Here is a 12,806-nt window from a genome sequence, read left to right on the forward strand (position 1 = left end):
TGTTTGGGAATGGGAATCAGAGGCACTCACACTGTGGGATAACCCCCAAAGTTCTGTGTTTGGGAATGGGAGCCACAGAGGCACTCACACTGTGGGATAACCCCCAAAGTTCTGTGTTTGGGAATGGGAGCCACAGAGGCACTCACACTGTGGGATAATCCCACAGAATTCTGTATCTGGGAATGGGAATCAGAGGCACTCACACTGTGGGGATAATCCCACAGAATTCTGTATCTGGGAATGGGAATCAGAGGCACTCACAGTGTGGGATAACCCCCAAAGTTCTGTGTTTGGGAATCACAGAGGCACTCACACTGTGGGATAACCCCCAAAGTTCTGTGTTTGGGAATGGGAATCAGAGGCACTCACACTGTGGGGATAACCCCAAAGTTTTGTGTTTGGGAATGGGAATCAGAGGCACTCACACTGTGGGATAACCCCAAAGTTCTGTGTTTGGGAATGGGAATCACAGAGGCACTCACACTGTGGGATAACCCCCAAAGTTCTGTGTTTGGGAATGGGAGCCACAGAGGCACTCACACTGTGGGATAACCCCCAAAGTTCTGTGTTTGGGAATGGGAATCAGAGGCACTCACACTGTGGGGATAACCCCAAAGTTCTGTGTTTGGGAATGGGAGCCACAGAGGCACTCACACTGTGGGATAACCCCCAAAGTTCTGTGTTTGGGAATGGGAATCACAGAGGCACTCACACTGTGGGATAACCCCCAAAGTTCTGTGTTTGGGAATGGGAATCAGAGGCACTCACAAAGTTCTGTGTGTGCAGGGCTCAGAGCAGGTCCTGGTGTTCAGATACAGCTTGGTGACAAATCCCCCATCCCCTTCTAACCCCCTGGCTTCTCATAGAGGATAGTTGGGAAATTTGGGAGACTCCACCGCTGTCCAAGTCCCCTCTGTGGTGTTTTTATTCCTCACTCCTGTCATGTTTCTGTGGTTGAGATGACCCCTGAGGTATTACAAAGTCTCTTTTTCCCAGCCCCACGACCAAAGAAGAAGTTGAGGCTCCTCATCTCTGCTTCTCAAGGCTGTTTAATTTTCCTTATCTACTCCTTTCTCTGACCTGCTGAGATTTGTCCAACAGGTCAGATTGTGGCACAGTGACCACCCTTGGGGTGGTGTTAGCTTTTTATACCAAGAACCATGTGTATTTTATTTACCATAATTTTCCAATACCTATCTGTTGGAACCCAGGAATCCCTCTGGCTGTCCTGGATGGCTCCAACCCCTGCCAGGGGGCTCAGAGACCTTGGCACAGAGCCCAGGACACCTGTGCCTGTGATTTTGACCCATGGAGCAAATTACCACCTTTATATGAGGAATTACAATTATTAAGTAGAATAATAGTTTCTCATGGGGTGAAAAATAGATTTTTGGGGTTTTTAGAATGAGGGCTCAGGGTCCCAAGATGGAGGAATTTTGGTGTACCCTGTCCTTCTTCCTTCTTCTTCTTGGCCTCCATCTTCTGCTGTGATGTTGGCACTTTTAGACTGGTTTAGAGTAGAAGCTCACTGTCTAACGTAGATGATAGGTATTGGAAAGTAATTGTAAATATTGTACACGTAGTTGTTTTTAGCATAAAAAGATAACACCGCCCTGAGGGTGGGCAGTGTGGTTCTGTCTGACCTGCAGAACAGACCTTGGCAGGCAGAGAAAGAATTTTATAAATAACAGAAAAATAAACAACCTTGAGAAGGAGAACAGAAGAGTCCTGACTCCTTCTTCCACTGCCAGGCTGGGAAAAGGGACTCTGACACACCTTGGGGTCACTCTGAGCAGCAGAGATTCCAATACCTGGAATCCACCTATGTCAGACAGTCTGTCTCTACTCTAAACCAATCCAGAAGTGTCACTTTCACAGCAGAAGATGGAGGCCAAGAAGAAGAAGGAAAAAGTCTGGATATGCCCAGATTCCTCCATCTTGCCTCCTGAACCTGCATTCTAAATCCCCAAAATTCTACATTTTCACCCTGTGACACATTCACTATCATTCTACTCAAACCCTTGTGGTTTGTAACTCCTCACACAAGGTTGGTAATTGTTTTTTCCAAGGGCTGAATCAAAGGCACAGGTGTTTGTGACTCTGTGCCAAGGTCTCTGAGCCCCTGGCAGGGTCTGGAGTCCTGCAGGGCAGCCAGAGGGATGTCCTGGGTTCTGACAACTCTGGAAGCCACAGCTGAGCTGAGCTCAGAGCCAGGCACGTTCCCTCCATGGCAAACCCCTCCTGCCCTGCCCTGGGCACTGCCTGCCTGGCAGCCCCACTCTTGCCAAGGCTGCCTTTGACTTCCAGGGGCCATTTCATGCTTGGCCAGCTCAGGAAAGGACTTTGGATGGATTTGATGCTTATCTAAAGCTCCTGCTGCCTTCAGCAGGGTTCTGACGTGCTAGTTGAGAGCAGATGGGATGCAAAGCTCCTTTTTTTTTAGCCAGAAAGCTGCTCTGTGATTTATAAGGTGTAAGAAAATCCTAATTGTTACGAGTCAGAGGTCAGGCCAAACTACTGATGCACATTTAGCAAGTTTAAGTTCACTTCTTTCTCTCCAGCCAGCTGAAACCAGGCAGAAAACCTGACACCAGTAATTTGTCAGCAGGAGGGAATAATGGAGACTTTTCATATGAGGAATTTTAGCAAGGCACTAGCTCTGAAGAGTGGAGAGCAGAAAAGATATTTTTCCATATTGTATCAGAACAGGATCTGCAGAGATACAGCAAAAATAACCTAATTTTCCACTTTAGACAAGTGCAAGACTTCCTAATTCATGTGTGGATCAGGCTGAGCACTGAGGACAAGGGTTGAAGAGATAAACAGAAATATCAAAAGCAGAGGAGGGGATAGAAGAGATTTGGAAAAGAACCAAATGCCCTTTCATGGTTTTTATTAAGAAATCCCTTTTTGGGATTTCTCCCCAAAGCTTTTTGGGGCTTTCTCCAGATGAAAAACCAGCCAGACCCCTTTCTCAGTCTGATTATGTTTTAGTTTCACACACTTGGCATGAAGCAAGTACATTCAGAGTTTTGTGCCTCTGCTTGGGAAAATGCTCCTCCTATTCAAAGACATCATAAAAAATAATTTGAGCAGCTGTGAAGGAATCCATGGACTCTTCCATGAGTTCTCACTCTTGGAGGAGACGGGACAGGTAGAATTACAGGAGTAAGAAAACATTGATGCTGAAAATTGGTCTACAGTCTGCTGCTTTTGAATTATTGGCTATTCTGATGTCATCCTTGTTGCCCTCAGAAAATCCTAAATTGCCTTTTTTTTGCTTTTTGAAGCACTTTGCTTTGAGTTTGTTCACTTTCACCCACAACAATGTCCCTTCCTGCATGATTAGCTCAATGGTTTTGACAGATTCCTTGGAAGAACTGAGGTCCTGAGAGCCTCCCTCCCTAAATACCATTTTTAATCTAACATCCTAATTTTTATAACATTCCATAGTTTGGGCAGCTGCCCACTTGACTTTATAGGAATGAAACTGCCAGTAAGCTGATCTGGAAGAACATTCCAGCTGGAATTGCTATCTTTTGCTACTGACCTTGGTACTGAGAGCTTCCTTCCTCCAGCATTGAAAGGAAATTGCTTGGAGCCATTTTCCAGCCTTCATCCACTACCTAGATTGGGGGGAAAGTGAAGAGAGGAATTGCTGACAGCATTGTTTCACACAATTATGGAATGGGTTGGAAGAGGCCTGAAAGATCCAATTCCACCCCCTGCCATGGGCAGGGATACCTTCCACTAGTCATTTTATCAGCTGAAGTCACCAAATTAAACAAGAATTAAACTCCAGCTTGTTTGAAGATGTAATTTTAGGTAGGCGACTTGCAATATTGAAATGGAATTTCATTTAAATGCCATTTTTGTTGTTACTTTGCCACATTCCTGAAACAGTTTCATTTAATTGAAGCAGTATTGCCAAGGGAAAAACCTCCCAGAAAATTATCAAAGTTTCTTCACCTTGTATCAGTCATAAGTCTCAAGATGTGAGTAAGGCAGCAGTTGATAAAGAGAGATTAGATCACTGTTTGGGAGGAGATGAATGTAGATTTGTACCAAACAGGATCAGGATTTTGCTAAATAACCTGCAAACCAGTTGTTATCAGCAAGATAAAACAGCAGCAGCTCTTGGGATGATTAAAACTAAACACTACCTAAATAAGCCCTAATAAGTAATTAAGGAAATATCTGATACCGGCAGGTACAGCTGCAGCCCCATTATGGAAATTATCAAATATCTGCTTTTAATTAAAGTATCATTACACTAATTCCAGTTTGGGCCCAGAAGGACAGGAAAATAATACATTTATCACTTCTACCCTATAGATGCATTTGAAAGAGACTTGGGAGATTCTTGACTGAACATCAAGAACTGTTTTGTTTTAGAACTTTGTTTAAAGGATAACAAAAAGTTGGAGGATTTGAGCTCAGTGTTACTCCAATGTATTCCCAGTTTCACAGGGTGTGGTTCATCCTTGGATCATTTGCAGTGGGCAGAATCCTTCTTGTACCATTTTTTCCATGGTATTTTATAGAAAATGATTCAACCACGATGTTCTGAGAGGAAATGTGTCAACTATTAAAAAACCCAACAAACCAATTCCCCCCAAACCAGCCTAAAAATGGGCTGTTCATTTTTAGCCCCTCAATACCACAGGACACATCAACATTTTATTGTTATAAATAAGCCCATGAATTGTTTTAGTTATTTTCTTCAGTGGTTTTAGACACTGATGTCAATGATATCATTGTGTCAATTTAATTGATTTTAATAAAACCCATTCTCTTGTGTCTTAAGGACAGTTGCTGCTCTGTTTTCTCTTGCCTCAATTAACAGCCTAAGAGTCAACATAATAAAAAGAACTTTTCCTTTGAAGCCAGTTCATGTAGTTTTTGATTTTCAGTGGATTGAGTCCATGCTTGTTCTGTTTTAAATGAGTTAAGGCCCCTTGAACCAACAATATATGTTTGAATTTAAGCAATGCAATCTGAATTAATTAAGAAATGTGGAAAAAAGAGCCTCAATCTATTTCTGAGGCTTTCCAAAGCCAGCTCCACACCAGGTGATTCCCACTGTACAGCAGGGATAACTGAATGCCTTCAGTTCACTGTGCACATTTCCTTTGGAGATTTCCCTCAGAAGTTTCACAGGGACAGGAATGTGCCTCACCATTTGACATTTCTGGGTGAAATTCAGGGATGCACAGCACAGCCTTGCTCCCATTCAGTGGGACAAGCTCCAGCAGGTTGCTGGGTGAGGCAGCCCAGACTGCTGCTGCTTTTGGAAAAAGGGATTTTTTGGGGGATGGAGACATGGGTTGTTTTTTTCCTTAGGGAAATCAAATCAGCACCTTGCAGAGAAAAGAAAAAGTGAAGTTCCTTTGATATCAAATACTCTTTGTAAAGATTGCTATCAGGCTTTTCAGAAATACTTGAATTTCCTTCTGGGATCCAACTTTTGTTTTCTTTAAGAGCTGAAGTTGGGAGCAGAGCTTTTTTCTGCCTGCATCCCTATGACTTATAGCCTACACTTATTTTAATAAGAGTCCTGCTGTTAGAACTTTTCCAAATACTTCTCAACTGGTCTAAGACACTCTTTTTTTTCCCCCTGTCAGTGCTATAACCTTGGAGAGAATGTTCCCTTTGTTGTTTCTCAATGAACCATAGAGAACCTGATATAATGGCTCAGAATTTTACTTGACAGGAGTTGTGATGGCTGAGGAGATGGGAATGACATGAAGTTATAAAACCCCAGAGCTCCACGCTGTTATTTCACCCAATTCAAAACAGCCTTGCAGAGGCTGCCAGGGGATCGAGACACATTTCTGCTGTTGTTGGTTCTTACCTTCAGAAATGTGCAAAACCAAAAAAGAATTCAATTTTACCCTGGGAAAGTCAGGTTTTTAAGCAGATGGGTGAGATGCCATCCAGTTTTAGGAGTTTCACCACCACGGCTGTGACAGTGTCACCCAGCAAATCTGTCACACTAACAAGGGACTGACTGAAGACATGTGTGACCAGAACTTAAAAATTTGGTTTGCACAGGAGCAGTCACAACCATTCCTAGTTACCAAACTTAAGCAATCAGGCTTAAAGACCTTGAAAAACTTTCATGTAATTCCTCCTTCAGTCTGCTGTGTATTTTCATCTACATTTTTGCATTTTCATTTACATTTTCATTTAAGGAAAAAAACCCAAAACACCCCAAACCCCCAAATAGTGTTTTCAAGGTGCTCATTTACAAGTTAACATTTAGGCATCTACCTTCCAATTAAATTGACTGATGCTTCCTAGATTCATGTAATTTAGGTTCCTGGCTAGATGTTCTGAGAGCTTTGGCCAGATTAATGGATGTTGTCCAAGAAAAGCATTTTTTTGGAAATATATTTGTTCTAGGGTTAGGCCTTCAAATTAATTTGTGTAAAACTTGCAGTGAAGAGTAAGCTTTGCCCTAGAATACTCACCCTTCTCCTCCACATATTTAGTGAGAGATTAATGACCCTTATTAAAAAAATATATATTCTTTTAACTTTTGTTTATACTGTGGAGGTAAATGAGAAACAAAAGCTGCTGCTTCAGCAAAAGCTGACCATTTTTGTTGCACAGCTTGCTTTTGAAGATGCCCTTTGGTCACTGCTCTGTTCCACAGGTGGTTTGGTCTCTGAAGATGGTCCTGAAATAATCTGCAAGTGTCTTTTATGAAAGCAGCCCTTTACCTCAAAAATTTCGGGGGTATATTGCACATTAAGTGGTGTCTATTGACATTTGAAACAAAACTAGTTCCTACCCTGAGGACATGAAAAATGCATGGCTTTATTTATGCATGGCTGATGGGGTTTAAAAGTTGGTTTGAAATCCACACAAGTTCTGAGGTTTTTAATTCCTAATTTTGCAAGGGGTGGCAGTGATGAACTACTCTGCACCATTAAATTCTTTTTAAGGTTCCCTCCAACACAAACCATTCTGTGATATTTACCTTTGGGGATGTATGCTGAGTACATCTGAGTGCTGTAGAAATTCTACCATATTCTGAAATTGGGAAGGGTTTTCTGGTTTATAATCTGTATTTTCTGTGTGATTCTCCTCCTCTGAGAGGGTGCAGTTGTTTGGGGTGATGTGGCTCCTCTCACCTTTTTTTGGTAGCAACTTCAGCTTATGTCAAAAAACGAGGGGAGGAGAAGACAATGCCCATCTTTCCATGGAAAGAGGGTCAGGCATTTACTGAGCAGTCAGGGAGAGCTGGGATTTTCCATGGAAAGAGGGTCAGGGAATGCTTGGTTACCACCTTGTGTCCTGGCAATGACCTCAAAGCCCCAAAGTGGATTTTTGCTCTCATGGATGTCCCTGACAGTCTGCACGTCCTTAGCTCTTCCCACTGAGCTCAGCTGTGGCCATTCCTAAAATATGAGAGGTAAAAAGTTCCCCAGAATCCCTGAGGTCATGGGAAGGCTGAGAGAGACCAAGCTCAGCCAGTTCTTGGTGTCCTGAACCTGAGCCTGGAGCTTTGGTGACCACTTTAATGTCACTTTCCAGCCCCTGCCCACACCTGAGGCTTCACAACCTGCTTTCATTCCTTACCGGCTTTTCAACTTCTGGCTTTTTCTCTGGGGCAGGTTCCTTGGCTTCTTTTTTCTTCTTATCCTTTTCATTTTTCTGTGCCTCTGCCTGTGCCTTTTTGGCAGCCAGCTCCTCAACGATCTGAAAGAGGCAGGGAGGAATGGGATGGGGAAAACACAACATCCAACAGGCTCCACACTCTGAATTCCAGACCATCCCAGAGAAGCCTTTTTGTGCTGCCCAACTCCAGCACAGGTCCTGAATATCCCAATTTATCATTAGGGAAAGGCTGATTTCTCTGTCCCAAATCATGGGGGCTCTTATGGAGTAAGACCAGTTCCTGAAGCTGTCTAGAAGCAGAATATTCTAATGATACACAACTCAAAGTTCCCTCTGGACACAGACCCATATGATGAATTCATAATGAATTATCTCTGACCCAGATGATGAATTTGTCCTGGTGTTTGTAAGGCAGATTGATTTTTACAGGGATGGATTTTGAGAGGCTGCCCTGAAGTGTATCTAATTTCAATACACGGCTAAAGACTGAAATTGTTCTAGTGGCTGAAGGAGATTGGATGGAGATATTGTGACAAACCCTGACAGATACACAGGGAAAGCTCAGCATCTTTATCCCTGCAAGCAAGAAGCAGCTGATAGCTGGGTACAGCTCCATCAATTCCCATATCTTTAGTTCCTGGCCAATTATACTTTATTATCTGAAAAAGGCAGGGAAAAATTTGCTGCTTCCACCATTCTCTTGTTTCTAGGCAGCTTTCTTGTCCCTGAGAGGAATTCTAAGATCATTTACTAATGAGTCTAAATCAGAACACCCATTGAAGTTCATTAATGGACCACTAATACTGGCAGTACTGTGAAAGAGTACAAAATAAAACATTTCCATCTGTAAGATGTGTTTCCTGTAACAGTGAAAATATTTGTTTTCTCAAGTATACCTTTTAATATAGGATGCTGGAGGGAGACAATGACAAGGGCTGTGCTTTGCAGCCATTAGTGGCAGTTCCATTAGTGGCTCTCCCCGAGCATTTCAGTACCTTACATTTAATTAAATATGGTAATTCAAGCCCTGAGCACTGCTCAGTCACATCTTGTGCTGATAAGCAGCGAAGCATTTCATTCCCTGGGATAGATTAACAGATTGACTGGGGTTCAGAACAGGTTTTTAGTGTCCCAGCAGGCCCGTTGGATCCAAAACCAACACAGCTACTCTGAGTGTATCCTTTACTGCAGCGCTCCCACACAGCCAGAACCCAGCCCTGTCACCTCTGCTCTGCCTGCAGAGGGGAAGCAGAACCATGCCCAGCACCTCTGGATACCTGCACACACACATGGGATTGACAAAAGGTCCCACTTTGCAGCAGGGCCACTCTGCAGCAGTATTTCAGTGCACCCACACTCTGCTTTCATGTTTCTGCACAGAGCAGTGATGCTGGAAGGGGTGAGCCAGAGTTTGTGTTCTCATGAACCTGCTGGGGTGGCACTGGGCACCTCAGGTGTCCTTGTGCCTCTGCCTGGCCTTGCTGCAGCTCCTCCAGCTCTGCTCCAAGCAGCTCCAGCATTGCAGACCTGGGGGAAGCTGTGTCCAACCTTGAGTGGCTTCTGCTCCTTTATCCAGAACCACTTCCCTTCCAGCTGCAAGGTGTCACTGTCATATATTCTGAGAAATCCCTTCGCCAGGATTTCTTCTCTTGGGAAGCTGAGAAGCCTCAGAGAAAATGAAAACAATAATTATCTGATTGCTTCTCCTGTGTTTTGCTGCTTTGGAATGTGGTTTGGAGATTGTTTATCCAACAGGTGAATGTTTGATTGGTTCCATGTGAATTCTTTTTACTTAATGACCAATCATGGTCCAGCTGTGTCAGACTCTGAGTCAGTCACAAGTTTTTCTTATTCTTTCTTGTTAAACCTTCTGTCTGTATCCTTTCTTTAGTATAGTTTAGTATAGCATTCTTTTATATAATATAATATAATAAAATAATAAATCAGCCTTCTAAGAACATGGAGTCAGATCCTCAATTCCTCCTTCATCCTGGACACCCAGAAAATACCACAGCAAGAGGATGCCTGAACAATCTGACAAAATGGGAGGGAAGAAAGGGAATGCCAAGCAAAGGTTAGTTTGAGATTAGTAGGCAATTCACCCACATTTTAGTGTAGGGTTTTGGTTTTTTTTTTTGTCCTGGAGAAAACTTCATAGTGGAAAGAGAAGTAGATATTTTCTTAAGTTGTTTTGGACTCCCCTTTTCTTTGCTAGGTTGTCTGGTTTTGAAATTATACAGAAAGTGGTTAGCAAACTCTTAATACTGAGGAAGAGACTGTGTTTCAATAGAAGCAGATGAATTTTAGCATCTTTGTATTTTTTCCCAGTCCTTCCTAGAACTCTTATTGTGCCCGTGATGATTCTTCACCAGTAACATTTTCTTCAGTGGCTGAAAAGACATTTTCCTTTAAAACTGATGCTCCATGAAAGTTGAATTGACTTTTGTATTCCTACATCAGTTTCTAAAGTCTTGCAGTGCAAATCTCCTTTTTTTTGGAGGCAGGGGAGGAACTGGGCACTAAACCAGAGTGTAGCCTGTGAATGAAAATGTCTAATGCTGGTTTATATGAGCCAAGAATAAGAAAACTTCCAGCTGCCAGCAGGACTCACTTGTTCTGCTGTCCTCAGACTCAGGAAGTTTTGGTGTTGGCTCAGGTAAAAGTTCTTCTTCAGGAATAAAACCTTCCCTTATTCCTTGAAAGAAAACCTTACTTGAACTTCTTGCCTTTCAGAGCTGTGGGCACCAAAGAAAAGCAGGGCTGGAGTGAGTTTGGGAATGCTGGATCTCCAGCTGTGCAGGTGAGAGCAGCCTCAGAGCCTGGCTCCAACACTGCACAGGGACACAGCCCAGTGTTCCTGGAGGGAAAATTCCTCTCTTGGAATATTAACTCTACAGAAAGAAGTTTTGCTGGAATCCAGGAAATGTTTCTTCTTTATGGAAGATTTTTGGTGGGGTTTTTTTGGGGTAGGTAGATTGCTGTCTGTAGGTGAGTGTAATTTAACAGAGGCCAAGGAGAGTTTCCCTCCTGCACAGTTAACTAGAAATATTCAGAATATTTAAAGGCTTTTAGTCTTTCTCTGACATCTTTCTTTTTGTTTTTTAATGTCATTTAATATTGGAAATGAGGAGCTGGGAGAGGGGGAAGTGCCTGTGAAATGGCAACTCTCTTGGCTTATTTTCATGGTGATGAGACTTAATGAGCTGCAGGGAAAGATCCTAATTTTGTTGGCGGCAGGATAAGGGCAAAGCTAAAAATTGTCACAACTGATGATTATCTGTGGAGCAAGACATAAAAAACCATTAGGGATAGAAATCTGGAACAGATGCAGGGAGATTACACCAATGTCCTGGAATGTTAAATTTCTCTTGAAGAGCAAGTAAAGAGAAAAAAGAGAAAAATCTTCTTTTTGAGGGACAGCACTTCTTTTTCTGACTGAAGCACCAAGTGCTGTGTGTTGGGATGTCTTTGGGAAGGTATTTGTAAAATGTCATGGAAGCAGTTTGTGCAGAAGGCCAGCTACATCACAAAGTCAAGTAAGGTCAGGGTTGTCAAAGGATCGAGAAATATAGAATGTATAATAATGCAGCAATGGTTCGTGAAGTGATTAATTTGTATTTTATTTTCCCCAAAGTGTCTTTACTGAAGCCTTATAAAATGCTCCCTTTTTAAATACAGCTTAGTCTTGATTTTTCATGGAGTTTGACTTGGGAGTAACCAAGCCCTGCTCATACAGGAGCTCAGACAGACACGAGGTGAACTCCTGTCCCCCCTGGAGTCAAGGACAAAACTCCCATCAGCTTGCATGGGGTTCCAGGATTTCTTTCTCTATGTTGCCCAGCAGACCAGTGAGTGGAACAAACCCAGTGGCCTCAGGGATATTTTAAATATGCAGCTGACTCAGTGGAAGAAAAAATGTTTTAATTGTCTGGCATTCAGGTAAAATCATGATTGCACTGAACTTTCCCTGGCCAGCTGCACTGGGGAGATCTCTTGAGGCTGTGACACACATTCTGCTGGCTAAAAAGGGAGAAAAAAACAGGCCCCAAAATTGGTGAAAATCAGATAATTGCTAGTGAAAATTTGTTAGGAAAATAGAGGAAGGTTTTTTTTTTTTTTCCAGAGTGCAGGGAAAATGAGGAGTAAAACAACCTCTCCAGACTTTTGGCTTCCATTTTTCCATGCAAAGAAAAAGCAGATGCTCAGCAAAGGCAACAAAACAGCTGAAGGTGGGAATCGAAAGCAGGGAGCATGACAGGGAGGTTAAACCCATTTCTCCAGAATCTACCTCCATATCCAGTGTTGCTCAGAAGAATTCCTTGCTGTGTTTTCCTCCCCAGCTGTGTTAATCCTTGATGCTGGCAGCTGTTTGGCACCACCTCCCCCAAACCCATCCCTAGCACTCGGCCCCACTTGCTGGGTGGCTCCCAACAAAACCTTCTGGACTCTGGCAGGAGTTTCTGCTTTGGAGGCTGAAAACTTCACTGAGGGTCTCCTTCCCCTGCCTGCATGAACAGAAGTGCCACTGTCACATTTTCTGAAAAATCCCTTCGCCAGGATTTCCTCTCCTGGGAAGCTGAGAAGCCTCAGAGAGGAATGAAAACAACAATTATCTGATTGCTGCTGCTGTGTTTGCTTCTTTGGAATGTGCCCTGGACATTGTTTACCAACAGGTGAATGCTTGATTGGGTCCATGTGAATTGTTATTAATTAATGACCAATCACAGCCAGCTGTGTCAGACTGAGGGGTCAGTCAGAAGTTTTATCATTCATTCTTGTTAAGCCTTCTGTCTGTGTCCTTTCTCTTTCTTTAGTACAGTTTTAGTATAGCATATAATATAATATAATATAATATAATATAATATAATATAATATAATATAATATAATATATCTCTGCCTTCTGAGGATGTGGAGTCAGATTCTCATCTCTCACCTCCTCCTGGGGACCTCACAAACTCCGCAGAGCAGAGCCCAGCAGGGTTTATCCCCTGGACTTGGTTAAAGCAGGAGTATGCCCCAGACTCAGCTTTAGTGGGGCACAGGGAGCTGTTTGCAGCAGTTTTCCTGTGTTTTTAGCAAAGCTGGCTGATGGTTAGTGCTGTGCTCTGTGCTGTCCTTCCATCCCCCCAAACCACACAGAGACTGCTGTGTATTCCAGGGATCCCAGGGAGGACTGGAT

General features: G+C 43.0%; 1 protein-coding gene across 4 annotated transcripts in view; it reads right to left on the reverse strand.

Moving 5' to 3' along the window:
* Nucleotides 1–12,806, reverse strand: part of IQCA1 (IQ motif containing with AAA domain 1) — a 122,200-nt gene that overhangs the window by 54,165 nt on the left and 55,229 nt on the right. For all 4 annotated transcript variants that reach the window (XM_064718104.1, XM_064718105.1, XM_064718103.1 and 1 more), the window contains 2 exons: nucleotides 7,588–7,707; nucleotides 3,551–3,626 (listed from right to left, as the gene is read on the reverse strand). In XM_064718104.1, the coding sequence (XP_064574174.1) occupies nucleotides 3,551–3,626; nucleotides 7,588–7,707 (196 nt within the window). The remainder of the gene's footprint in view (nucleotides 1–3,550; nucleotides 3,627–7,587; nucleotides 7,708–12,806) is intronic.

The sequence above is a fragment of the Zonotrichia leucophrys genome, chromosome 7, assembly GCF_028769735.1.
Source record: "Zonotrichia leucophrys gambelii isolate GWCS_2022_RI chromosome 7, RI_Zleu_2.0, whole genome shotgun sequence".
Classification (NCBI taxonomy): domain Eukaryota; kingdom Metazoa; phylum Chordata; class Aves; order Passeriformes; family Passerellidae; genus Zonotrichia; species Zonotrichia leucophrys.